Raw genomic sequence first — 26,416 nt, 5'->3', positions numbered from 1 at the left:
CAGAGTCACCCTGGGTAGAGTGCCATGACATCACAGCTCACAGCAACCTCAAACTCTTGGACTTAAGCGATTCTCTTGCCTCAGCCTCCCAAGTACCTGGGACTACAGGCGCCCGCTATAACGCCTGGCTATTTTTCGGTTGTAGTTGTTATTGTTGTTTGGCAGCCCTGGGCTGGATTCGAACCCGCCAGCTCCAGTGTATGTGCCTGGCGCCTTAGCCGCTTGAGCTGCAAATGCTGAGCCACTTTAGCTACTTTAAATGATTTCCATCAACACCCACCATCCAGAATGTTCACGGAGCACCCACACCACCTACTCAGCCAAGATGGGAAAAGAAAATTGACCAAGTTGATGTCTGGGATCAACAGGCTCCAATAGCTTGAGCCAATTTCTTGGGTGTTGCCCATACACTTTTTGTTTTTGTCTTTTTGAGACGGAGTCTCACTTTGTCGCCCGGGGTGGAGTGCTATGGCACCATAGCTCACAGCAACCTCAAACTCTTCAGCTACAGCAATCCTTTGCCTCAGCCTCCCAATTAGCTGGAACTACAGGAGTGCCCCATTATGTCTGCTAGTTTTTCTATTTTTAGTAGAGACAGAGTCCTGCTCTTCTTTGGCTGGTCTCGAACTCGTGAGCTCAAGTGATCCATCTGCCTCAGCCTTCCAGAGTGTTAAGATTACAGGCATGAGCCACTGAGCCCAGCCTCCCACACATTGTTTACTCACTCTCAGACATAAACCAGGTGTCTGAGAGTCTCAGTCACTCACTCGGATGTCACACTCTTGTTCAGGTGTCTTTTCTGTGACTTCACATATTCAAAGGGTTAAATCCTTCCAGGTGTAGGTGGGCAGGACCATGGAGCTGCTGCCTCTGTGTCACCACCATGTCTGTTCCTCAGCTTATCAGCTGACCTTGGCAAGGATGCTTCCCACTTGTTAGTGCCTGTCCTCCTGTGTCCTCATAAGGCAGTTGTGCAATCTCTGCACTGATGGGGTTCTGATAAAATCCAAGGTCACATTCTGGGCGCTGATAGTCACCTGACCAAGACCTGTAGCTTCCTGGTGCAGTTTCCTGAAGTCACTGATCGCATGATCCCCTCCCATGCTGGCCCTCCTGACCAAGCAGCACAACAGGAGATGGATGCAGGGCAGGTAGTACTGGAAAAATGGGGTTGTGAACAGGAAAGGGGATGCTCTGAGCAGGGGAGCCATGATATCACACATATCCACACACAGCCCATCATGGCCCAGCCCACTCTGTACCCTGTTGAGTACTTGGGGTCTCGCTTTCCCTCCCAGTCTTCAAACATGCTGGCCATCTGCACAACAGTCTGCCCTCACCTATACTGAATGCCTTCTCATCCTCCGAGGATCCCCTCAAATGTCCCCTTCTAAATAAAATTCCTTATTTCCCCTATCCAGAAGCCCGGTGGTCCTACGTCTTTAGGGCACTTAAAACAAGGTTGAGGCTTGATGCCTGTAGCTCAGTGAATAGGGCATCAGCCACATACACTGAAGCTCGTGGGTTTGAGCCCAGCCTGGACCTGCTAAACAACAATGACAAGTTCAACCCAAAAATAGCTGAGTGTTGTGGCAGGTGCCTATAGTCACAGCTACTTGGGAGATTGAGCCAAGAGAATCACTTAAGCCCAAGAGAGTGAGGTTACTGTGAGCTGTGACATTACGGCACTCTATTGAGGGCAACATAATGAGACTCCATCTCAAAAATAAATAAATAAATAAAACAAGATTGAATCCAAAGCCTGTTTCCCCTTCTGGACGTAGAGCCTAATGAATGAATGAATGAATGCACAGAGGGATGGATGGATGGATAAATTGGAGGGTGGATGGATGGATTCCAGATAGGGCCAGGGGTGGAAGAAGAAGTCACCTTGCCAAGGAAGTATGGGCTTCTCCTGCTGTACTCTGGACATCTCCCTAACCAAGAGTCCAACCTCTTCCTATTAACTGGATCCCCTTTGGGCTAGACAGAGAATTCTTCTGGGTCCCCCTTCCTTTAGCTCTAGGCCTTATGTTTTAAAGGGCAGAGGGAATAAAATTTACTGAGTTCCCACTATGTGCCAGATGCTGTGCTAGACATTTCTACAGATGCCATCTTGTTTAATGAAAACACAGGTTTGTGAAGTGGTTTTATTATCCGTGTTGTGTAAACTAAGAAAACAGGCTTAGAGAAGCTAAGCAAATTGCCCAAAGTCACACAGCTTATGTTCATCCTGCAAGCGTGGGATTTGAACTCAAATTCTGCCCAGGCAGGCAGGGCCGGATGTGCAGGAGGGAGAGAGAGGCCATGCTGGCTGGCAATGGTCACAGCTCTGCTTCAGACATAGGGACTCTGAGATCTAGTTCAGCTCTGGCCTCTGTTTTGTTGGGAGAAGGTGGGTGAGACCCTTTCCTCTCAGGTGTCCCTGAGTGTCCCTGGGGGACTTGCTGCCCTTGGCAGCCCCTTCCAGGTAAATGATGCAGAATGTGGTGGATGTGAGTGGCTCCTGGCTCTCACCACAGGATGTTCCCTCCGCACTCCCTGACAGCAGGGGGCCAAAGGGCAGTGCCACCCATGGGATAATGTTTAACTAGGCCCAATGCCCCATCTATAAGGAGGCCCTCAGCAGCCCACCCTGGCTGGCCAAGATTCCACAGGATGCAGTGGGTAAAGGGACTGGGGCTGGGGCTGGGAGCTGCTGCCCTTTTTGCACTGGGGATCATCCTGGGCCACTTTGCCATCCCCAAAAATGCCAGCTCACCAGCCCCCAGCACCTCACCCTCCCAGGACCTGGATCTGGAAATTCTTGAGACCATCTTGGGACAGCTGAATGCCGACAGGATCCGGGAGAACCTTAGGTGAGAGGCACCTCTGCCTGCTTTCTCCCTCTGGTGTTCCAGGGGCCCCTTCCTGATGCCATCCCTGCTCCTCCCTCTCACACCCTGCAGAGAACTTTCCAGGGAGCCACACCTGGCCTCCAGCCCCCGTGATGAGGCCTTGGTGCAGCTGCTGCTGCAGCGCTGGAGGGACCCAGAGTCAGGCTTGGACTCAGCTGAGGTCTTTGAGTACCAGGTGCTGCTGTCCTTCCCCAGCCAGGAGCAGCCCAACAGCGTGGATGTTGGTGAAGTCCTGCCCAGGCTTGGGCATACCCAGGGGAGGGGGGGGCTGCTGGGCCCAGGCCTGACACTGTCCCCTCCACAGTGAACTCCACTGGGGACATCCTCCACACCTGCCGCCGGACGGAGGAGAACCTGACTGGGGAACAGGGGGGACATGATGTGGTACCACCCTATGCTGCCTATGCTCCCCCTGGAACCCCACAGGTAGGCTTGGAACCCCTCTAGTGCCCTGGCGCAGCTCAGGACCACCTGGTTCCCTCCCATACTCTGAGAGAAAGTTCATCAAATGGGGCACAGCAGCCCCCTAATTTACTCACTTCCACACTCCATCACGACTCTGTTCCTCCATTGGTCATTTAATCAACACTAGCAGCTCCTGCTCAAGGCCAGGCCATTTATAGGGCACTCAGACACAGAGAAAATCAGGGCTTATTGTCCTTGGGGGAGCACATAAACTCTGAGTGAAGTGGGAAGCCGAATCAAAATCCTTCTTCCTGCCACTCAGCCTTCCTGCCCCTATATTCCCACTGGCCCTGTACTGAGCCCAGCTCTAAGGATCATGTCTTCTTGGGATTAGGGCCTTCTCGTCTATGCCAACCAGGGCACAGAAGAAGACTTTAAGAAGCTGCAGACTCAAGGCATCAAACTGGAAGGCACCATCGCCCTGACTCGCTACGGGGGTGCAGGGCGTGGGGCCAAGGTGAGTGGCAGCCCCCAGTGCAGGGGCCTGGGTGGGGAAAAGGCTGGGGAGTGATAGGAGGAAGTGAGGAGAAAGGGTAATGTTGAATGGGGCTAAATCCTGGGCTGGGGCGGGGGTGGTGAGCTGTTTTGTATTGTGCCACTGTTGGGTCGTGTGGCCTCAGGGGCCTTCCTGACCTCTCTGAGTCTCAGGAAATAAAGAGATTAGGCAAAATTTTTGGCTTTGGTGTGCTGGGAGTCTGAGTCCTCCTGTGAAGTTCTCCAGAATATTCAAACCTAAACCCTTTCTGCTGCCCTCCCCGTTTCTTTTTTTTTCTTCTTTATTTTTTTAGACAGAGTCTCACTCTGTCACGCTGGGTAGAGTACCATGGTGCCATAGCTCACAGCAGCCTTAAACTTCTGGATGCCAGTGATCCTCCTGCCTCACTCTCCCGAGTAGCTGGGACTACAGGCACCTACCACAACACCCGGCTAGCTTTTCTATTTTAGTAGAGAAGGGGTCTCGCTCTTTCTCAGGCTGGTGTTGAACTTGTGAGCTCAAGCAATTCATCCACCTTGGCCTCCCAGAGTGCTAGTGAGCAGCCACAACCCATCCCCATTTCTTTTCAATCATAAATTTTGACTAGGCATTATATGCCTATTGTTTAAAAACATGTAGGCTTGGGGCCTATGGCTCAAGTGGCTAAGGTGCCAGCCACATACACCTAAGGTGGCGGGTTCGAATCCCCAGCCCGGGCCTGCCAAACAACAATGATGGCTGCAACCAAAAAATGGCCAGGCGTTGTGGCAGGCGCCTGTGGTCCCAGCTACTTGGGAGGCTGAGGCAGGAGACTCGCTTGAGCCCAGGAGTTGGAGGTTGCTGTGAGCATGATGCCATGGCACTCTACCCAGGGGATAGCTTGAGGCTCCGTCTCAAAAAAAAAAAAAAAAAACATGTAAAAAAGAAATGTTAAGCCCAGTGCCATGCTTCATATCCATAATTCTTGCCCTTTGGGAAACCAAAGTGGGAGGATCACTTGAGGCTGGGAGTTCAAGACCAACTTGGGCAACATATGAGACCCCTGTCTCCACAAAAAAATTGTAAAAAATTAACTGGACATGGTAGTGCACACCTGTTGTCTTGGCTACTTGGGAGACTGAGGCATGAGCCCTGGAGTTCAAGGTTGCTGTGAGCTATGATGACGCCCTTGCACTCTAGCCCTGGCAACAAAATAAACAAAACCAGAAAGAATTCTAGAGATGGGTGGTGGTGATGGTTGCACAACAATAAGAATGTCTATAACAGCACCAAACTATGTATTTAACAGTAAATTTCATGTTATATGTATTTTACCACAATTTTTTTTTAAAAAAGAACCCATGATAAGAGCTGGGGAAAAAGGAGAGAGAGAGAGAGTAGGGAGGAGGGAGGAAAGGAAGAAAAAGGAAAAGAATATAAGGGGGAAAGAAAAGAAAAAGGACAAGTAGAGTAGAAATTAACAGATTAGAAAATTTTCAATCTAATAAAAAACGGTATAAAGTGAAAAAGTTCTTCTCTAATTCCATCCTCCAAAGAAGTAATCATTCCTTTTTTCAGTTTATAGATAATCTATCTAGAGTTTTCTTTTATACTGTATATATACTGTATATATTCTTACCCCTCCTCCAAGTCGTTTTACATAAAAATAGTGTCCTAGACCCAAGCCTCTGAGCTGTGTCTTTTTTCCACTTCAATACGTCCTATAGATCATTCTTTTTTTATTTTTTATTTTATTTTATTTTATTTTTTGAGACAGAGTCTCCCTATATCACCCTTTGTAGAGTGCCATGGCATCATAGCTCACAGCAACCTCAAACTCTTGGGCTTAAGCCATTCTCTTGCCTCAGCCTCCCAAGTAGCTGGGACTACAGTCGCCCACCACAATGTCCGGCTATTTTTTATTGCAGTTGTCATTGTTGTTTAGCAGGCCTGGGCCATGTTCAAACCCACCAGCCCCAGTGTATGTGGCTGGCATCCTAACCACTGAGCTATGGGCGCCAAGCTGATCATTCTTAATTAATACACAAAATGCATATTTTTTCTTTTTTGGGGGTACTGTTTTGTTTTTACTATAGTGTATAAATACGTATGTATCTCATATGTAGTATAGTATATACTATTATATATTATGTAATAAAAAATTTACCATTTTAAGCATACAATTCAGTGGCATTAATCATTCATAATATTAACCATCACACTATGCATTTCTGGTACCTTCTCAATATTTCAAACAGAAACTCTATTTAACAATACCTGCCTATTCCCCCTCCCCTAGACCCTATTCTGTTTTCTTTAACCTCTATTCTACGTTTTTTTTCTTTTTTGAGATAGAGTCTTACTTTGTTACCCTTGGTAGAGTGCTATGGCATCATAGCTCACAGCAACCTCAAACTCTTTTTTTTTTTTGCCGGGGCTGGGTCTGAATCCACCACCTCCAGTATATGGGGCCAGCACCCCACTCCTTGAGCCATAGGTGCTGCCTCAACCTCAAACTCTTGAGCTCATATGATCTTCTTGCCTCAGCCTCCCAAGAAGATGGGACTATAAGTGCCAGCCACCATGTCCGGCTATTATTTTAGAGATGGGGTCCCGCTCTAACTCAGGTTGGTCTTGAACTCCAGAGTTCAGGCAATTTACCCACCTCAGCCTTCCAGAGTGCTAGGATTACAGGCATGAGCCACTGTGCCCAGCCTCTCCAATCTACTTTCTGTCTCTATGAATTTGCCTATTTTAGGTACCCCATATAAGTGGAATCATAAAATATTTGTCCTTTTGTGTCTGGCTTATTTTACTTAGGACAAAGTCTTGAAGGTTTGTTGGTGTTGTATCAGAACTTTATTCTTTTCTAAGGCTGAATAATATTCCATTGTATGTTATATACCACATTTTCTTTATGCATTCATCCCTGAGGGATTCTTGGGTTGGTTCTGTCTACCTTTCATCTATCGAGAATGATGCTGCTGTGAACATGAGTGTGCAAGGCCGTCTTGTTCTTTTATATAGCTTCACAGTATTCTATTGTGAGATGTCCCTATTTATTCAGCCAGTCTCCTTTGGTAGGCACTGGCTTGGCTATGCCCAATAGTCTTTTGCCTTGCCTTAATTGATTTATGCAAAGGTAGAACCATCCTGGCTTCCATAGCCGAGGAGGGAGGAAGAGGAACATGACAGTGCCCTGCCCTGTCCCTCCCCCACACATGGCCTGCTCTGTCTCCTGCAGGCTGTGAATGCTGCCAGGCATGGGGTGATCGGGCTGCTGGTGTACACAGACCCTGCTGACATCAATGATGGGCTGAGACTACCCAACGAGACCTTTCCCAACTCCTGGCACTTGCCTCCCTCGGGAGTGGAGCGAGGGTCCTATTATGAGTATTTTGGAGACCCCCTCACTCCCTACCTTCCAGCCAGCCCCTCTTCCTTCCGCCTGGACCTTGCCAATGTCTCTGGATTCCCCCCGATTCCCACACAGCCCATTGGCTTCCAGGATGCAAAAGATCTGCTCTGGTGAGCCTGTGCCCAGGGTGTCCTACCCATCCCCCGGTAGCCTCCAAACTTCAACCTGGACACCTGCATTTACTCTGAAGGGCTTCCGCCTTCTCCCCAGTAACCTCAATGGATCCTTGGCCCCAGAGGCCTGGCAGGGAGCACTGGGCTGTGACTACAGGCTGGGGCCTGGCTTCCGGCCTGATGGTGACTTTCCAGCAGACAGGTGAGGTGGGGCCACTGCTCTCCGGGTGCCCTCTGTCCCCTAGCTCTCCACTCCTCCCTTGTTTTTCTTCTCCTACTCCAGGCTTTCCTTCTTCCCACTTCAAGCCCTGGTCTTCCCCTTTCTCTTCTCCTCAGCTCCTCCCCTGAACACAAAGTGTCTGTCTTGTCTTTGGGGAAGCCAGTGAAACAGCTGCATGGCCCACAAGATCCTTACCCACCCCCTTTGGGTACACCCGAAAAGGAGTACCTTTGCACTCCAGCTACTCCCTCCCTTCAAGGTGCCAAATTCTATCCCAAATCAGGGCCTCTGCCATTCCTGGCCTGTACAACCCCTGATCACCAAATATCCTCCCAGGCCCCTCACCTCCTGCAGTGGGAGGCCCCACAAGCATGGGGCCCAGGGTGGTCTGTCCCATCATTACCCAGAGCCTAGTAACCTACTGCGTGAACATTAAGACCCTAGTAAGTACTCACTGGGTGAATGAGTGAAGATAATGAGGAGCACAGAGCTGGGCTCCAGCCTCGTTGCCGGTCTTGGTACTTCTGGGCAAGTCCCTTTCTTGCTCTGAGCTAGTTTCTCAGCATTGGGTAGGGGGTGGCAGTGAGCAGGCCCAAGGTTCTCATCACATCTTTCGCACTCCCCAGCCAGGTGAAAGTGAGTGTCTATAATCGCCTGGAGCAAAGGAATTCCTCCAATGTCCTGGGCATCATCCATGGGGCTGTGGAGCCTGGTGAGCCCCTGCTCTCACTCACTGTGTCCTCCGGGACTCTTCCCTGCTCTGTGTGCCCCTGTTACTCCCACTCTGCCCTCATCCCACCTTGCCCTGGCCACAGTTGCCCCTGTACCCCACTCCCTCTTTTCCGGTTCTCTGACTGTTCCTCTGGAGAGACCGCTATGTGCTATACGGAAACCACCGGGACAGCTGGGTACACGGGGCTGTGGACCCCAGCAGTGGTACTGCCGTCCTACTGGAGCTCTCCCGCATCCTGGGAACCCTGCTGAAGAAAGGTGAGGTGGTCCCCTCTCCTAGTCTAGGGACTCTCTATCCAGGAGGTCACCTCCAGCCCACTCCTGTCCCACCTCCTCTTCATCCCTCTTCAGTGCCCTCCTGTGCCAAGCCTGAAGACCCTGGGGGCAGAGATGCCTGGGATGTTACCCCAGGCCTGGAGCAGCCCCATGGGGTACTGGGAACAGGCTACTGGGCTGGTTCCTGCAGTAGCTTCTGAGAGCTCACCTGAGCCTGGAAGAGCCAGGCCCCATGTTGGGGCACACAAACCAGTGCCCAGGCTCTGCCCTCGGGGCACTTCAGCCCAGCTGGGGCAGGGAGGACAGAGGATAGTTAACTGAAAATATGTCTCATGTGCCTCTGATATGCCAGGCTGGTTTGGAGCAGGGCTTTCTGTAGAAGTAGCATTTCAGTGCTTTGGGGTAAGGGGAAGCAGGTCCAGGAGGAGGGTCAAGGGTAGCAGCTGGAAAGGAGGCTGGGTGGGCTGGGCCAGGCTGCAGAGGAACCTGGGTTGGAGAGTTTGGAGTCAGTCCAAGGATAGGGGAGCTGGTGAATGATTTTATTCAGGAGAGTGACATGGTGGAACCCAACTTCTAAATGGCTCCCTGTGCTCCTGAGGGAAGGGCATGGGGGGAGGGGCCAGGTAGAAATCTTTTCCTCCCAGAGTTGAAGGGACCCTGGGGCTTGGACAAGGATTGGGACCAAGGGGCTTCAGAAACAAGGAAGCAGACAGTGGAGGGCTCTGGTATGGTGGTGCCACATAAGAAAAACAGAACAGAGCAGATGTAAGACAGATCTAGAAAAAAGAACTGAATCTGAGCCTTCTTCTTTATTTTTTATTTTTAAATTTATTTATCTATATTTTTAGAGAAAGGGTTTTGTCACCCAGGCTACAGCATAGTGGCACAATCATAGCTCACTGTAACCTCAAACTCCTAGGCTCAAATGATCCTTCTACCTCGGCATCCCGAGTATAGCTGGGACTACAGGTGTATGTCACCATGGCTGGCTAATTTTTTTGACTTCTTTGTAGAAGTAGAATCTCACCTATTGCCCAGGGTGATCTTGAACTTTTGACTTTAAGGGATCCTCCTACCTTGGCATACAAAGTGCTGAAATTATAGGTGTGAACCTGAACTATGTCCAGCCTCTCTTCTTATTTTTTAAAAATTGTAGTTCATACATAACAAAATTTACCAGGTTTTCAATTTTACATTTTTTAGTGTTCAATTCAGTGGAATTAAGTACCTAATGTTGTGCAAGCATCACCACCATCCATCTCCAGAACTTCTTCATCTTCCATTTCATAAAGCATCCTTGAGTTATAACTATGGCATTGGAACTGATGCCAATTTAACTTCAACTGCACACAAAACCTCAACCACTGTCAAGCTCCATTCCCCCTCCTTTGTATGTTATTTGTGTCACAAATTGCATTTTTACACATTGTGTGCCCGTTCCCACATCGATTGTGAGGTGCCTGGAAGGCATGGGGGGAGGGCAAACAAGCAGTTAGAGGTGCCAGACTCCAGAGTAGAAAGAAAAATTAAGAGAGGAACTAGGGCATTGCTAGCAAAAATAATGTGTGAGGCTAGGCACAGTGGCTCAGGCTGCAATCCTAGCACTCTGGGAAGTTGAGGCAGGTTGATTGCCTGAACTCAGGGGTTTAAGACCAGTCTGAGCAAGAGTGAAACCCTGTCTCTACTAAAAATAGAAAAACTAGCCAGGCATTGTGGTGGGCATATATAGTCCCAGCTACTTGGGAAGCTGAGGCAAGAGGATTTCTTGAACCTAAGAGTTTGTGGTTGCTGTGAGCTATGACACCATGGCACTCTATCCACTGTAACAGAGTGAGAGACTCAGTCTCAAAAAAAAAAAAATAATAAAATAAAATTTAAAACAAAAGATAAGGCTAGATGCCTGTGGCTCAAAGGAGTAGGGTGCCGGCCCCATATACCAGAGTTGGCGGTTTCAAACCCAGCCCTGGCCAAAAACTGCAAAAAGAAAAAAAACAAAGATGAATAATCAAAGGGGACTGAGTTGCAGCCAGAGGTGGAGAAAAACTGGAAGGAGCATGTGGCACCATGGCAGGAAAGGGGGAGCCTGGAGGTAAGGACAAGTAAGACTCACTAAGGTCTGCGAAGGTGGCTGGTGACTACAGTAAGAGCAGTATGGGGGCCCGGCGCCTATAGCTCAACCGGCTAAGGCGCCAGCCACGTACACCTAAGGTGGCGGGTTCGAATCCCCAGCCCGGACTGCCAAAACAACAATGATGGCTGCAACCAAAAAATAGCCGGGCATTGTGGCGGGTGCCTGTGGTCCCAGCTACTTGGGAGGCAGAGGCAGGAGACTCGCTTGAGCCCAGGAGTTGGAGGTTGCTGTGAGCTGTAATGCCACGGCACTCTGCCCAGGGGGATAGCTTGAGGCTCTGTCTCAAAAAAAAAAAAAAAAAAAAAAAAGAGCAGTGTGGGCATAGAAACTGCAAGTGGAAGCCAGGCTGCAGGTTGCTCTAAGGGGCAGCATGGGGCAGTGGTTAAACAAGCCCTGGGAACTTTGGAACCAGATGCCTGTGAATCTGGCTGTGCTGTCTATCGGCTGTGTGACCCTGGGCAAGTCAAGTGGTTTAACTTCCTTATGGCTTAGTTCCTTCTAGTAAGGGATGGAACTGGAACTGGAAATAATAATGAAACTCCCTCCTGTAAGGATTGGGTCGATATGGATAAAGACCTGGTCATAGGGAGGGTTGCCAGGGATGCATGGAGAAAAGAGTTGAAGGGACTAGGTCAGAGGTCGTCCCAGACATGGCTACCGGGAGTAGGGGCATTCTGGCAGAAGTGGTCACCTGACGGAAGGATTTTGGGGTTGGGGTTAGTTTGTGAGGGAGAATGTCACAGAGAGAACAGAGGCTGGGAAGAGGAGGCCAGAGGACTCCTCTTGGAAGTCCTGGCTGAAGGGTGCCAGGACCTCCTGTCAACAGCTGCCCTGCCTTGCCCTCCCCTCCTTTCCACGTCCCTAGCCTTTCCCCTAAGCCCCCTAAGCCACCCGGGATCTGGGGACCCAGCCCTCCAACTCTACATCCCTTTCCCCAGGCACCTGGCGTCCCCGCAGATCCATCATGTTTGGGAGCTGGGGGGCAGAGGAGTTTGGGCTCATTGGCTCCACAGAATTCACAGAGGTGAGTGAGCCCCACAGGTAGTGGTTCGCAAGGGGTTCCCAAAGAGGGACAGCCCTGGGCTGACGTCGCCCTGGCACCTACAGGAGTTCTTCAGCAAGCTGCAGGAGCGCACCGTGGCCTACATCAACGTGGACATCTCCGTGTTTGGTATGGGGCGCAGGGGCTGGGCCTGATGGCGGGTGGATGAAGGGTGGGGCTGAGGCCAGAATAGTCTTTCTCTCCTCTCCCTACAGCCAATGCTACCCTTAGGGTGCAGGGGACACCCCCTGTCCAGAGCGTCGTCTTCTCTGCAGCCAAAGAGGTGAAAGTGGGTGGGCGGGGCAGAGCCGAGAAGGGTGGTGGACAGGCCTATATGGGTGGGCGGGGCTGAGAACTGGTACCTTTTAAAGAGGCTGGGGCCGGACAGAGGCTGGACCCTGGGTGGGCTGGAGACTGGGGGCGGAGACCTACAGAGGACCCACCTCGCTGGGGCTGGAGAGGGCCCCGGCCTGAGATTGGATTACCTTTTCATCAGATCCGCTCACCAGGTTCGGAAGACCTCAGTATCTACGACAACTGGATCCGGTACTTCAACCGCAGCAGCCCGGTGTATGGCCTTGTTCCCAGGTGAGCCCAGGAACACGAAGGGGACTGGGGCATGGCGGGCCAGCCCAGCGCCCTCCAGCCTGGCTCGTTTCCTTCCTGTAGTGTGGGCTCTCTGGGTGCTGGCAGCGACTACGCGCCCTTCATTCACTTCCTGGGTATCTCCTCCATGGACATCGCCTATACCTATGACCGGGTGAGGAGCACCCCTCCGTCCCTTGCTCCACAGCCCCCTCTTCTCTTTCGGACTGTTCTTGTGCAGGCTGAATCCGGCTCCTTCATTCAGCTATGCTACCTCCGCCAAGTTTATTAACCTCTCTGAGAGTCTGTTTATGTTCACCTATGGTATTTTATCAAATTTAAGATGCTGCTGATTGTAAGATGCACCACTATGTTATACACAATTCAGGAGGAGGAAAAACTGCTCCCAATCAGTTGTAGGATGACAATAAGAAACATCCCGTTTCCAGAGATCTTAAAATGGGAGGAGGGGCTCAGCACCTGTAGCTCAAGTGGCTAAGCCGCCAGTCACATACACCAGAGCTGGCAGGTTCAAATCCAGCCCAGCTAGAGATTGCTGTGAGCTGTGGTGCCATGGCACTCTACCAAGGGTGACAGCTTGAGGCTCTGTCTCAAAAAAAAAGGGGGGGGGAGGAAGGTCCATCTCACCATTGATTAAATAATGGCATGAAACAGGGATGATCCATAGTATGGGTGTGAGGGAGAAATGAGACAGGAGAAGCAGAGGGGCAGCCTGCTTCTTCCTGTTTAGCTGCTCAAACGCCCTTTCTTCACTTATGACCACACTGATTCTGGGTGGTAGAGTCAGGATTTGAGTCCCCTTATCTGACTGCAAAGCCCCAGACTCTTCTCCTTCATGTGAAACTTGAAACTGGCACCTGACCCAGCACGGTCACTTACTAGCTGTGTGATGTCAAGCAGTTTAGCCTTTTTGAGCCTCAGTTTCCTTCTCTGTAAACTGGGAATTCTAGAACCCACCTCACAGATGTGAGACTCAATGGAGATAATGCCAGGCCAGGTGTGGTGGCTCTTACCTGTGATTGGGGACCAGCCCCAAACTACACTGTGAGTTCTCTCCCGGTGACTGGCAGAGATGAGAGGATGAGGGGAAAATGAAAAGTCAGGTCACAAAAAGAAAGTGTTTTGTTTTTTGAGACAGAGTCTCACTATGTCACCCTCAGTAGAGTGCTGTGGCATCACAGCTCACAGCAACCTCAAACTCTTGGGCTTAAGTGATTCTCTTGCCTCAGCCTCCCAAGTAGCTGGGACTACAGGTGCCCACCACAATGCCCAGCTATTTTTCATTGTTGTTTGGCAGGCCCAGGCTGGGTTCTAACCCGCTAGCTCTGGTGTATGTGGCTGGCACCCTTGCCACTGAGCTACAGGTGCCAAGCCAAAGAGAAACTTTTTATAAAGAGTTGGGTGGAGGTAGCTGACCACCTTCAAGCATTAGGTCTATGGAACAGCCTCTTGCTCCAGGTTAGCTCCATTTTATTTTTTTTATTTTTTTTTAAGACAGAGTGTCTCTTGGTTACCCTTGGTAGAATGCTGTGATATCACAGCTCACAGCAACCTCAAACTCTTGGGTTCAAGTGATCTCTTGCCTCAGTCTCCCAAGTAGCTGGGATTCAGGCACCTGCCACAATGCCCAGCTATTTCTTAGAGGGTCTTTCTCTGGCTCTGGCTGGTCTCGAACCTGTGTGCTCAGGCATTACATCTGCCTCAGCCTCCCAAGTGCTGGGATTACAGGTGTGAGCCACCGCACCTGGCCTTCCATTTTTGTTACAGACATTAAATGGGGGTGGAGGGGCAGGCTAAACCCGTACATCATTCTTGTTGGGCTTGCCTTTTCTTTCTTTTTTTTTTCTTTGAAACAGAGTCTCATTTTGTCACACTCAGTAGAGTGCCATAGCATTACAGCTCACAGCAACCTTAAACTCTTGGGCTTAAGCGATTCTTTTTTGTTGTTGTTGTTTGGCCAGGGCTGGGTTTGAACTCGCCACCTCTGGCATATGGGGCCGGCGCCCTACCCTTTTGAGCCACAGGCACCTCCCAACTTAAGCGATTCTTTTGCCTCAGCCTCCCAAGTAGCTGGGACTACAGGTCCCTGCCACAACACCCAGCTATTTTTGTTGTTGTTGTTGTTCTCATCATTGTTCAGCAGCACCAGCCCTGGTGCATGAGCCACTGAACTATGAGCGCCAAGCCTGGGCTTGTGTTTTCTAACCAAACTATTTCTTTAACTAAATTACCTTAATTGTATTGATTTACTTCTTACTTTTATCACTCTACATTACTTTTGATCCTAACACAAAGTCTGAGACAGGAGCATAATCCAAGTGCAGGATGTCAAGGCCAACTCCAATTAGACCACACACACAAACTCCAAGATGAGCAATTAAGCCCCTGGGAGCCTTGTGGGCAGTCACTTACTGTGCCATTTTGAGAAACAGGAGGGGAAAGGCACTTTCCCACTTCCCTGAGAGACTTTTTCTCTCCTTTGAGATTGAAGCATTTGTGTTGTTTCCAGCAAGTTGAGTTTCACCTTCTTTCATAAATCTTCCTAACCCCCTGTGCTCACTCCCTCCAAGAGAACAGCCCCACCTGTGGAGGCCCGGCCTTCTGGTGCCCAAAGACCTTGGGGCTGAGTTGTGCTGGGGTAGGGGTGAAGCCTCAGCAAGACAGTCTTCTTGTCTTAAAGGGCCAGGCTTTCAGGCTGTGCATTTGCAACAGATTATAGATTTCTCAGTATGGATCCTTCAATCTGAATGTGTCCATGCTTTTCTCTGATCCACTTCACTCCTGTCTGTTCCCTTTGCCCATCATCTGCAATCATTTTCTTAATTCAATTTTTAACCAATTTTTAATTCAATTTTTAATATAATAAACAATTGAGTACTGGTTTTAAGTTTGTTAAATCATTATTCTTGTAATGCAAGCACATCAAGATATGACCCTTCCCTTAAATACCCATATTCCCACCCACACCTGTAATCCCAGCACTTTGGGAGGCAGAGGTGGGGTATTCAAGACCAGCCTGGACAACACAATGAGACCCAGTCTCTACAAAAAATTAGCTGGGTGTGGTGGCATGCACCTGTAGTCCCAGCAGGAGAATCACTTGGGTCCAGGAGTTGGAAGTTATAGTGAGCTACGATGACAGCACTGCACTCCAGCCTGGGTGACGGTGAAACACGGTCTCAAATAAGTAAATAAGTAAATAAAGCAAATCAATGGAGATAATCCCCACACACTGCAGCTCACCAGACTATACCTCCAACTTCCCATCATAAGCCTGTTACTTCTAACCTTGTTCCCCCAGAGCAAGACTTCAGCCCGGATTTACCCCACCTACCACACAGCCTTCGACACCTTTGGTTATGTGGACAAGTTTGTGGACCCTGGTGAGGAAGGGGAAAGGGGCATCCTCAAACCTGTGGAGCATGGGCTGAAGATTGAGCCCTGGTTTTATCACCCTTCTTGCAGGCTTCAGCAGCCACCAGGCTGTAGCCCGGACAGCTGGGAGTGTGCTTCTCCGACTCAGTGACAGCTTCTTCCTGCCCCTCAATGTCGGTGACTACAGCGAGACCCTCCGTAGCTTCCTGCAGGCTGCCCAGCAGGAACTTGGGACCCTGCTGGAACAGAACAACATCAGCCTGGGTATGGACACCCCTGACATTGAGGCATGGGGAGCCCTGCACCCTCAGTTCTAAGTCTCTGGTTATTTCTCACAGGGCCTCTGGTGGCTGCAGTGGAGGAGTTTGAGGCAGCAGCCAAAGCCTTGGGTCAACACATAGCAACACTGCAGAAGGGCACCCCTGAGTGAGCAAGGGCCAAAGGCAGCTGTGTGGAAGGGCAGCAGCCAGGGTGGGATGCCAGGTTGGCAGCTAGGCTGCTGGCTTCAGTGTGACTGGCAGGTCCTGTGTCCACCAGCCCCCTGCAGGTCCGGATGCTCAATGACCAGCTGATGCTCTTGGAACGGGCCTTCCTGAACCCCAGAGCCTTCCCAGAGGAACGCTACTATAGGTGAGCCTGTCCCAAAGGTCCTAGGAAGGGCCTCGTGGTGGGGCTGGGCCACGGCCAACCATCTGGGGAAGAAGGATGTCAGTTTCTCTGCCCTTTAGAGAACAACCCAGCCCCAGGAGACAGCTGGGAAATGTGAGGTTCAGGGAGGCAAGGCAAACTGGTTTGAGAGTCACCCTGGGAGGTGGGACTAGAACTTACATCTCTCACCACCACTACTGTTAAGGGGCAGGTGTGGAGGGTGCTTCTGTGCCTAGTTGGGTACAGGAGCTGGGTGAGTTCTAGCCTAAGGCTCCTCTTTCCTGGCCCCTGACTGACCCTGAGCCTGCCTCATTTCTCCTGTCAGCCATGTACTCTGGGCACCCCGCACAAGCTCCACAGCCACATTCCCAGGCTTGGCCAATGCCTGCTCCAGAGCCAGCAACACAAGCCCTGGATCTGAAGCTTGGGCTGAGGTGCAGAGGCAGCTCAGCATTGTGGTGGTGGCCCTGGAGGGTGCAGCAGCCACTCTGAGGCCTGTAGCTGACCTCTAACCCCAGCCATCTTTCTCAGCTCTCCCTTTATCCTAACCCCCTCCCACCCATTTTCCTGATGCTGGGAGAAGGCATAACCACAAGACCTTCTCAAGCAACAGCTTGGGGTCCCACCAGTTGCAGACACCCGAGGGAAGTGGCAAGCCTCAATGAAAATCGCCCTCATCCTGGCATTTAGTTGGCAAAGGGTGGACAGCAGGAGATGGGGATGGTGAAACCACCAACTGCTCCTGGGTGTATGAGGATGGCATGCATGCCAACCTTAGACACCAACTCAAGACATCATCAAAGTCACCTCTTAGGGAGCAGTGCGTAAACTGAGGCCCTGCGTGGAAAGGGCCTTGCCCAGTCTGCATTCCTCTTCTTCTATGCTCTTGGCATGTCCCAATATGCCCTGAATTCCCCCAAAGAAATAAAAATTTAGAGACTGGTCTCTACACAAACAAGTTCCTTTTATTGTCTGGGATTATGGGAAAAGAAACCTAAGCGCTCTGATCCAGGCCTGGGCTCTGGGAGATTGCACACTTCCTCAGTCTGGGGAACTGGGCCTGTCCACCCCCTCATCTTCCTCCTCTACCATGACCACCTCCTCCAGGGTGCGCCCTCGAAGTTTGCTCCCCACTAACACATTGCAGCTACCAGCATGGGGCGGCCCTTTCTCAGTGTACCGACCCCTCAGGAACACTACTCTTTCCTCCCCGTCCAAGGGCAGTCCATGGCGCTGGCATAGGTCCTGTGCTTCGCTGAGTCCATCCAGAGCCAGCAGGTGAACCATGAAGCCCAGAGGCAAGGCCTGGCCCTTGGGAGTGCTCAGGGCACAAGCTAGGCGGGCCAGGGCTCTGCGGCGGGCATGGCCCACGTGGCACTGCACAGCGCAGCTCGGCAGGTAAGGCAGGGTCCGAAGCAGGCGGAAAAGCCGAGCAGCATTGCCCTCACGGAAGGCAGCATCGACCGCCAGGGCCGTGTGCAGGGGCGGGGAGGTGCGCAGGGCGGCAGGCAGCTGCAGAACCTCGTGCAGGGCTTCCACCGAACCTGTGAGGGCAGAAACCCAGGATGCGGACGCCCGGTCCTCTTTGGATCGGGCCCATCTCCCCTCCAACCAAGTTTTGCACTCAGCCACGCCTACCTCCTCTGGCCCCTCCGTAGCTCGAGCTAGACCTGGGTCCTGCCCACCTCCTGCGGCCATTGTACCCGCCCCAGCCTCTCTTCGACCACGCCCCTTCTCTAGACCTAGCCCACCTCTCCTCTCTCTCTCCGCTGAAAAGATCCAGCCATTCGCCCCTTCCCTGAACCGTAAGTCACAGGTTCTCAACCTCCTCCTCCAGTCTGGATTCTTATAACAGTGAAGAAGTGGATAGAGTTTACAGATGGAGGAAACTGGTCCAGATTATTTAATGACCTGCCTGTTATTGTCACATTGCAGCTGCCGGCAGGGGGCGGACCTTCCTCGGAGTGGGGGGATTACAGGCAGGAGCTACCTGTGCCTGGCCACTGTTCCGGAGTTCTTATGTGGTACAGCCTGACCCAAGTCCAAGTTTTCTGACTTGGATTCCTTACTACCATGGTTGCCTTGTACCCAGAGGTTTGGAAGCTGACTCTCCCACGCCTTCCGCTGACTGCCTGGGAAGGTCATTTCTCTCTTTTTCTTTTTTTTTATAGACACAGTGTCTTACTTTGTCGCCCTCGGTAGAGTGCCGTGGCATCACCCAGCTCACAGCAACCGTCAACTCCTGGGCTTAGGTGATTCTTTTTTTTTTTTTTTTTGAGACAGAGCATCAAGTTGTCCCCCTAGGTAGAGTGCTGTGGCATCACAGCTCACAGCAACCTCCAACTCCTGGGCTCAAGCGAGTCTCCTGCCTCAGCCTCCCAAGTAGCTGGGACCACAGGTGCCTGCCAAAGCACCCGGCTATTTTTTGGTTGCAGCCGTCAAACAGGCTGGGCCTGTTTGGCAGGCCCGGGCTGGATTTCAACCTGCCACCTTAGGTGTATGTAGCTGGTGCCTTAGCCATTTGAGCCACAGGTGCCGAGCCTTAGGTGATTCTCTTGCCTCAGCCTCCCAAGTAGTGGGGACTACAGGTGCCTGCAACAACGCCCAGCTATTTTTTGTTACAGTTTGGCCAGGGCGGGGCGTAGGAGGCGGGGCCTCGACGGGCCAGACCCACCCAGCCTGAACATTCACAACCACTGGGCACTGCCCAGAAGGCCATTTCTTGGAGGAGGCTCTCTCTGCTCCCCTTCTGGGAGAATCACAGATACAGGAACGATGGCCCTCTTGTAAACTGGGCTTCTCTCCCACTAGTGGGTTGTGAAGTAAACAGCACTTTATTACAATTAAGATAGAATTGTGTGTGTATGTGTGTGTTTAAGAGACAGTCTTGCTGTTACCCAGGGGGGAGTGCAGCGGCATGGTCATAGTTCATGGCAGCTTCAAGCTCCTGGGTTCAAGCAATTCTCCTCCCTCAGCCTCTGGATGAGCTGGGACTACAAGTGCACACCACTACCCCTAAATTTTCTGCAGAGATAGGGTTTCACTACATTGCCCGGGTTGGTCTCAAACTCCTGACCGTAAGCGATCCTCCTGCCTCAGCTTTCCAACGTGCTGGGATTACAGATGTGAGCCAGGCCAGAATAGAGTTCATTAGAACGCATCACACATAAAGAAGTATCTAAAATCTTTAAACCTCTGTTTAAAGATACATTCGTGGGCAGATGTATTCTTGGATGCTTTGCAACTCTGGAGAATATGGGTTTAAAAAAAGTTTGAAAATCACTCTCTAGGCCTGCTCTCCCATCTCAACTCTGCCTCCTTCACTTTTTTACTGCGAAAGCGTAAGACCCAGACATGGCCCCAAGTTCCCTTTTCCTACTTCCACTTTCCCCTTGCAGGGCTCTCTGGCCCCACACTCTGGCCCGCCGCCAGGACCAGACTCACCTAGGTTATATAGCAGAAAAAGACCCTGGAAGGCGGCCTGGCGGGGGTGTGGCCCTGCGCTTTGCGCGTAGCAGCGCCGCAGCGAGCCGAAGCTCTCCTGCACTTGGGTCTGCAGTAGCACCGGGTCCTCAGACCCGTGCTCCGCATCCGGCCCAAGCCGCGCCACCACAGCTAGCAGCGTGGCCAGCGCCGCCTCCAACACCACGGCTGCCTCGGCGTCTCCAGGACCCTGCAGGGCCAGGTCCAGTCGCACAGCTCGCAACCGGTCCGCCACGAAGCTAGCCACCTCGGCGCGGGATGCGTCGGCACTCTCAGCCACCTCGCTGGCCAGGTAACGTACAGTGGCCAGCAGCACCGAGGGCGGACGCAGCTGGCTTGGCGGTGGCCGGGGCTTGCCGGCTGCAGGCCGGCAGTACTCTTTCACCGCGCGCTGTGGGTCGGCGCGGGGCCAGTCTCCGCAGCACCCCGGCACTACCTCAAAGCGGTGCAGGCGGCGCTCCTTTTCACGCTGGATACGCTCGGCGGCTGGGCACATGTCTGGGCATGTGCCCACTGGTAGCTCGCAGCTGGGCATGGGTGGACTGCGGGGAGAAGGTGGGCGCTCAGCATCCCGGGGCCACGGCTACTCGCCCTATTCTGGACTGCACGTTACACGTAGGCCGGCTGAGTCTTGGGAGAGGAGGAGCGAGACAGAATCTAGTAGGGCCTGCCTCCCCGCCGGTCTCTAGCTTCTTTGCCACCCTCCGGCCCTGCCCACTGCCAGCCTCTCACCAGGCTGCGTCGACTCTGCCTCCCAAGATGCACTGCGGTGTAGTCCAGCGACGCTCCCGTGGTTCCGCGCGCTCAGAACCCGCTAACGCCTCCCCTAATGCACCGCGCTCAACTTTCGAACCCCTTGTTTTTCCAGGATGGGGGTCTTGCTATTTTGCCCAAGCTGGTCTCGAACTCTCGATTTCAGTCCTCCGGCCACATCCTCCCGGAAGCTGGGATTACAGGCTCTCTCACGCCACCGCCCCTCTTCGTGCTTTGAAATCGTAGACTGACTCGTTCCCATAATGCACCAATTTGTAGTCCATTCCGCAATCAATCGTCCTGTCGGAAGGGCGGGACGTAGGAGGCGGGGCCTCGGCGGGCCAGACCCACCCAGCCCGAACATTCACTATTGGGGGCCTTCAAAATAAATACCTCCTTCACCACATTTACCCAACAAACTGGCTCCGTCAGCCCGTCAATCTCGTTTCCCTGGAGACTATCCTCCCCATTTCCTAGATCGGGGGTCAGCAAACTTTTCCGCCAAGGGCCAGATAGAAAATGTTCTGGGATTTAGGGGTAGCAAAGATTCACCCCTGCGACTACACAGCTTTGCCAGTGTAGTGTGAGCGCAGTCATGGACAATACCAAGCGAATGGGCCTGTTTGTGTTCCAACGAAATTTTATTTACAGACACTTAAATTTCATATAATTTTCATCTGTCACAGAACATTATTCTTTTGGTTTTTTCCAAGCATTAAAATATGTAAAAAACAGTATAGTTCATAGGCCTTACAAAAAAAAGGCTATGGGTCAGATTTGGCTACAGGCTGTAGTTTGCAGACCCCAGTTCTAGATGTTAAACTCAAATTAATAGTTCAGTGACCAGAGCCGCCATTCACACATCAAGACAGGCAGGATCAGAAGTGCAGGTCTCTAATGCCAAAGTGCACGTGTAGGCAGGGAGCTGAGAGTTCATTGTTTTTCTCTCTCTTTGTCCAGTTACATATAGAAATGGCCCCTGGGGTTACAACACCAAGGGGTAGGGCCAGACCCTGGAGAGAGAAGGGGTGGCTGGCAGTGCTGGAGCTAGAGTCCTGGGGAAAAGTCTGCTCCCTCTCAGGGTGGAAGTGAAGACAGGTGCAGGTTCAGGATCTCCTCTGCCCGCTTCAGGTACTCAGCCGCCTTCCTCTTCACACCTTCCCGGCGGGCAGGGGATGGATCATCTGTGTAGAGAGACTGGCTCAGCTGAAGTACCTGTGGTTAGCGACCTTCAGAACCCTTGGTCTAGTCCCACACAGTTCATAGAGCATTACCACCTGCCTTTTCCTCTTCCCTGCAGCCCAGTGTCTATTCTCATTTTACAAATAGAGAAACTGAAGCCACAGGAGGTTAAAAAAACAAACAAACAAAAAAACCTTGCCAGGTTACACAACTGGTCAGTGAGGAACAAGGGCAACTGATCTGGGCCTGACCCTCCACCCTCCAGTCCCTACTTACTGTGCACTCCCTGAAGCAGCACATGCACACCATCTCGGTAGCCCTGGAGTGCAGCAGGGTAGGCGCCTGCCTTCTCATCCCGCAGGGCCTGGGTGATGAGCTCCGTGGCCTGGCTCAAATAGGCAGGGGTGGGCCCTCCTTCCTCATCCTCTTCCTCCTGTTGCCCTCCTGGCTCCCAGGGTTCCTGGTCCAGCCTTTCAGACTCTACCTGCACTGATGCCAGCTCACCTATATGAGTGGGGCTGGGGCCTGCTCCTTCTGCAATCAGAGAGAGGACTCAGGCTAGATTGGCTCTTTCTTTCCGGACCTGCTGCCCAACCCTCAGACCTCTCTTGTCCATCAGGATTTCAGTCTATCCCTGATAGAAGGGAGCAATGTCTGGGCAATCCAGAAGACGCCTGTATATAGCAAACTAGCCATGATCTCTTTGGTCAGTGGGGTCATGTGCTTTTGGAAAAATAGCCTTACTTTCCTAATTCTTTTTTTTAGGTACTTTTTTTTTTTTTGAGACAGAGTCTCACCTTTGCCCTCAGTAGAGTGCCATGGTGTCACAGCTCATAGCAACCTCAAACTCTTGGGCTCAAGTGATCTTCTTGTCTCAGCCTGCCACATAGCTGGGACTACAGGCACTTGCCACAACACCAAGCTATTTTTTTTAGAGATGGGGTCTCACTCTTGCACAGGCTGGTCTCAAACTCTTGAGCTCAGGCAATCCACCCACCTTGGCCTCCCAGAGTGCTTGGATTATAGGTGTTAGCCACCGTGCCTGGCCTTTTTTAGGTACATATTAACTTTAGTTTGTGAGCTCTGGATCATTGGTCCTATTTCTCTCCTGAGCTCTGGATCACTGGTCCTATTTCTCTTCTGACTCCAGTTAACATTATTCCAAGGTTTGGAGTATTTCTACCCTTGGCCTACCCTATAGGTTAGGGGTAGAATAATGCATTCAGAGAATCTCAGGGTTTTTCTGGGGTCTTGCAATTACAGCTGAGGCCCTTAAATGTGAAGACAGTGGGATGTAGGTACTCTTAACATTCTAGAGAGAAGGGCTCATTTTCCCACCCTGGACTGGCTAGGAGGCAGTCAGACATCCTCCTTACATGCAAAGTGCCTAGAGATCTCAAGGCTTTTGAAGGGAAGGTGCAGGAGCAGGAACAGGGAGTGCCATGGCTCCCCACTGTCCTGGGAGGAAAGGGGATGGGCATTTCTCCAGTCCCATCCAAGTGAGGAGTTCCACAAGAGCCCTGAGAAGACTGGCACCTGTAAAGGGCAGTTTCTGGATGGGCCTATAAACCTCCCTCTGTTACTCATGGAGCAGCGAGTAGAAGGATGCTTGGCTGGTTTCAAGAGTCTGGCTGAAGAAGAGAGATAGGAGTGGTGAGAGGCTCACTGGAGCTGCCCACAGCAGCAGGACAAGGAGATGAAGCAGGGTCTAAGCAAAGTGCACTTCCAGCCTTTGGAGAACAACAATTTGGGAGTTTTCCTGTGGGCCAAGTGAATGTCTCATGGGGGTGCCTATGGGAAATCTTGAAGAGATCCTGCCCAAGCAGCTGCTCACAGGATACCCCGAGGGCTCAGCTGGGGCAAGGGCAGAGTGTATAGATTCTGCCCCTCAGAAAATGGGCACAGCAGCCCACGACCCCACCTGTGCCTTTCCATCCAAGGGGGGAAGCAGAACAAATAAAGTGAAAGAACACTCCTCACACCCTGTCACTATGGCATGGGGCTGGGCCAATGGTCAGGTGGAGGAGTGAGGCTAATGACTGGATGGAACATTTATGTCCTCATTTAGACTGGACCAGGGTGAAAGCTTACCTAAGGATGAGAGCTGCAATGCCTGAAATTGATTAGAAAACTAAAGGTCTGCCAAAGGCTGAAGAAGGGAAGCCAACAAAATTAGCTTGAGAACACTACTGAGGAACGGAATGAAAACAGAGATGTTTCATGATTATCCTGAAGTAAGATTGGCTACTCAACACCCTGGTTGCAGTGATGGTGTAAATTTGGAGAATTTTAGAATGAAAAACCCTAGTGTCTATAGCAGTGGTTCTCAACCTGTGGGTTGCGACCCATTTGAGGGTCAAACGATCCTTTCACAGGAGTCACCTAAATATATCCTGCATCAGATATTTACATTATGATTCAAAACAGTAGCAAAATTAGTTATGATGCAGCAACGAAAATAATTTTATGGTTGGGGGTCACCACAACATGAGGAACTGTTTAAAGGGTCATGGCATTAGGAAAGTTGAGAACCACTGGTCTATAGGGAAGGTGGGACTATAAGGTCCTGAGATATCAGTGCAAAAAGGTGCTCAGAACCCTGACCTCCATGGAGAGCCCTTCTGTCTCAGGTGTCCCCATATGCCAGGAATGGTTCCAACCCCTAGAGGGGTTTCCCTCTCTGATGCACTCTGAGCCCAGACCTCACCTTCAGGATCTGAGCCAGCCAAAAAACCCTACCTTGGGCTTCCAACAGAAGGAACTCAAACCTCCCATAGCAGTGTGACCCTCCTCTTCTCAAAGTATCCCATCTTGGGAAATAGCTCCCTTTCTTCCAACATGGTTGCATAGGGGCATCAAGCACACCATGCTACCAGCCTTGGCATGGGACTATGGCACCTGGGTAAGGGGTACCTGCTTCTGATTCTGAGACTGCCTTACCCACAGGCAGCACTATTGAGGGCCTTTTCTCAGATTTACACAGACATCATGCAGGCTCGTGGCAGCTCTGCCTTCCCTCCCTGCCCTAAGGACCTCCTGGACCCATCCCTCCAGCTGTCCCAGCTCATTACCTTCCTTGGAGAAGGGGTCAAAGAGGGCAAGCTCAGCCTCGGTAAGCAGGCCTCGGGCAGGGGAACTGGACACTTCCTCAATGCTCCCACAGTTAAAGAGCAGATCCAGGGCCTCCTGAGCAGGGCTTGATGGTGGGGGGTCCACTGAGGAATAGATATAGGGACATTAACACCTGCTTCTTCATTTTCCAGCTTTCAAAATGGAAGTACTCTCACTAAATCCATGCAGTAACCATGGGCATCGATAAGCCCATTATGAGAGCATGTGTCCATTATATATATATATATTTTTTTTTTTTTTTTTTGAGGCAGAGTCTCACTATGTCACCCTCAGTAGAGTGCTATGGCATCACAGCTCACAGCAACCTCAAACTTCAGCTTAAGCAATTCTCTTGCCTCTCCCGAGCAGGCTCCTGCCACAAAGCCTGGTTATTTTTTGGTTGCAGTTGTCATTGTTGTTTAGCAGGCTCGGGCTGGGCCTGCCAGCTTTGGTGTACGTGGCTGGCACCCTTACTCACTGAGCTACAGACACCAAGCCTATCCATGGGTGTCACCTGTAGCTCAAGGAGCAAGGTGCTGGCCCCATGTACCAGAGGTAGCAGGTTCAAACCCAGCCCCCGCCAAAGACTGCAAAAAAGAAACTATAGCCCAGAGACGAAAGATGACCTGTCCAAAGTTCCTCAGCTGGTGAGTGGTAGAACTGGGACACACCCAGATTTTTACTAAGATCACTGAGTGTGGATCCTCCACCTCATGACTTCCCTCTCCCCTCTTTGGATCCTCCAACCCCTGGCTCCCTCCCCTTACCCCAATATACCTGGCACCTCCAGTTCCTCAAGGCCCCTCCTTTCCGCAGGGAGTGGCTGGGGCAGTCGAGGCTCTTCGGGGGATGGGGTTGGGATCAGAGGAGGTGGCAGAATGTGCAGGTCCCTGGGCACCTCAGAGGGCTGTGTCACTTCCCCGCCCTACAGGAGAGACAGGGAATCATGGCTACAGCCTCATGTGTAGGTGAGCTCTCACATGCTGGGGAGCTGGGAAGAGCAGGTACACATACCCGGAAGAACTCCTTGAGCTGGGGGCTGTTGTTGAGTGCAGGTATGTGCACAGTGAAGCGAAGCAAGTCCTCTGCCCCCTTCCGTCGCTCCTCGATCACTGAGGCTTCGAAACGGCCTGCAGGCCCCCAAAACAAGGGAGTGGGAAGAGTGGGCAGTGGCCTATAGGGGTTTCTGGCCCCAAAGCCCACTTTTCCTGGTTCTAAGAGGCTCTGAATAACCCACTGCCCTCCTCCCTATTTTCCCAGGAATCTTCCCTGGCCTCTCCTGAGGTAGAGGGGCTTCCGGGAGGGATCAATCTCTCTATTCAGGCTCAGCACCTGTGGCTCAAGCAGCTAAGGTGCCAGCCACATACACCTAAGGTGGCGGGTTCGAATCCAGCCCAGACCGGCCAAACAATAATGGCTGCAACCAAAAAATAGCCAGGCATTGTGGCGGGTGCCTGTGGTCCCAGCTACTTGGGAGGCTGAGGCAGGAGACTTGCTTGAGCCCAGGAGT

The 26,416-nt window shown here is 51.6% G+C and overlaps 3 protein-coding genes across 5 annotated transcripts in view; 1 reads left to right on the top strand and 2 right to left on the bottom strand.

The window, feature by feature from the left end:
- The first annotated feature begins 2,648 nt into the window (after positions 1-2,648).
- On the top strand, positions 2,649-16,919 carry NAALADL1 (N-acetylated alpha-linked acidic dipeptidase like 1). The gene is made up of 18 exons (XM_003798632.2): positions 2,649-2,858; positions 2,949-3,121; positions 3,202-3,323; positions 3,697-3,819; positions 7,061-7,344; positions 7,445-7,549; positions 8,194-8,279; positions 8,438-8,557; positions 11,645-11,730; positions 11,814-11,877; positions 11,964-12,031; positions 12,245-12,336; positions 12,418-12,508; positions 15,656-15,737; positions 15,820-15,993; positions 16,068-16,155; positions 16,267-16,359; positions 16,703-16,919. The coding sequence occupies exons 1-18, from the start codon at positions 2,659-2,661 to the stop codon at positions 16,887-16,889; spliced, it is 2,238 nt and encodes a 745-aa protein (XP_003798680.1). The 5' UTR covers positions 2,649-2,658; the 3' UTR covers positions 16,890-16,919.
- A 401-nt stretch (positions 16,920-17,320) lies between these two features.
- Positions 17,321-20,887, bottom strand: SAC3D1 (SAC3 domain containing 1). Of its 2 annotated transcripts, XM_023518493.1 has the most exons (3): positions 20,593-20,887; positions 19,822-20,402; positions 17,321-17,921 (listed from the first exon to the last, which is right to left on the bottom strand). In XM_023518493.1, the coding sequence occupies exons 2-3, from the start codon at positions 20,393-20,395 to the stop codon at positions 17,419-17,421; spliced, it is 1,077 nt and encodes a 358-aa protein (XP_023374261.1). In that variant the 5' UTR covers positions 20,396-20,402; positions 20,593-20,887; the 3' UTR covers positions 17,321-17,418. The 2 variants fall into 2 exon arrangements, with proteins under 2 accessions (XP_023374261.1, XP_012666182.1); XM_012810728.2 differs by lacking the exon at positions 20,593-20,887 and having other exon boundaries at positions 19,822-20,563.
- A 367-nt stretch (positions 20,888-21,254) lies between these two features.
- SNX15 (sorting nexin 15) overlaps positions 21,255-26,416 on the bottom strand; it is a 13,717-nt gene continuing 8,555 nt past the window's right edge. Inside the window, exons 4-8 of one of the 2 annotated variants that reach the window (XM_003798631.3) lie at positions 25,921-26,036; positions 25,684-25,831; positions 24,867-25,010; positions 22,072-22,329; positions 21,260-21,797 (exon numbers count right to left, since the gene is read on the bottom strand). In XM_003798631.3, coding sequence (XP_003798679.1) covers positions 21,691-21,797; positions 22,072-22,329; positions 24,867-25,010; positions 25,684-25,831; positions 25,921-26,036 — 773 coding nt within the window. In that variant the 3' untranslated portion in view covers positions 21,260-21,690. Of the gene's footprint in view, positions 21,798-22,071; positions 22,330-24,866; positions 25,011-25,683; positions 25,832-25,920; positions 26,037-26,416 lie in introns of both variants that reach the window. The other variant, XM_023518492.1, reaches the window with a different exon arrangement.

The sequence above is a fragment of the Otolemur garnettii genome, unplaced genomic scaffold (assembly GCF_000181295.1).
Source record: "Otolemur garnettii isolate 467f Iridium unplaced genomic scaffold, OtoGar3 scaffold00140, whole genome shotgun sequence".
NCBI classification, from domain to species: domain Eukaryota; kingdom Metazoa; phylum Chordata; class Mammalia; order Primates; family Galagidae; genus Otolemur; species Otolemur garnettii.
The sequence above is the reverse complement of the archived record's forward strand: the minus strand, read 5'-3'. Positions and strand labels throughout refer to the sequence as shown.

Excerpts from the sequence above, each read along its gene's own strand:
- NAALADL1 (XM_003798632.2), top strand. The coding sequence starts at position 2,659 with ATGCAGTGGGTAAAGGGACTGGGGCTGGGGCTGGGAGCTGCTGCCCTT. Across the intron at positions 7,550-8,193 it reads GGTGACTTTCCAGCAGACAG|CCAGGTGAAAGTGAGTGTCT; the intron begins GTGAGGTGGGGC and ends CGCACTCCCCAG. Across the intron at positions 8,558-11,644 it reads GGGAACCCTGCTGAAGAAAG|GCACCTGGCGTCCCCGCAGA; the intron begins GTGAGGTGGTCC and ends CCCTTTCCCCAG.
- SAC3D1 (XM_023518493.1), bottom strand. The coding sequence starts at position 20,395 with ATGCCCAGCTGCGAGCTACCAGTGGGCACATGCCCAGACATGTGCCCA. Across the intron at positions 17,922-19,821 it reads TTTTCTGCTATATAACCTAG|GTTCGGTGGAAGCCCTGCAC; the intron begins GTGAGTCTGGTC and ends CTGCCCTCACAG.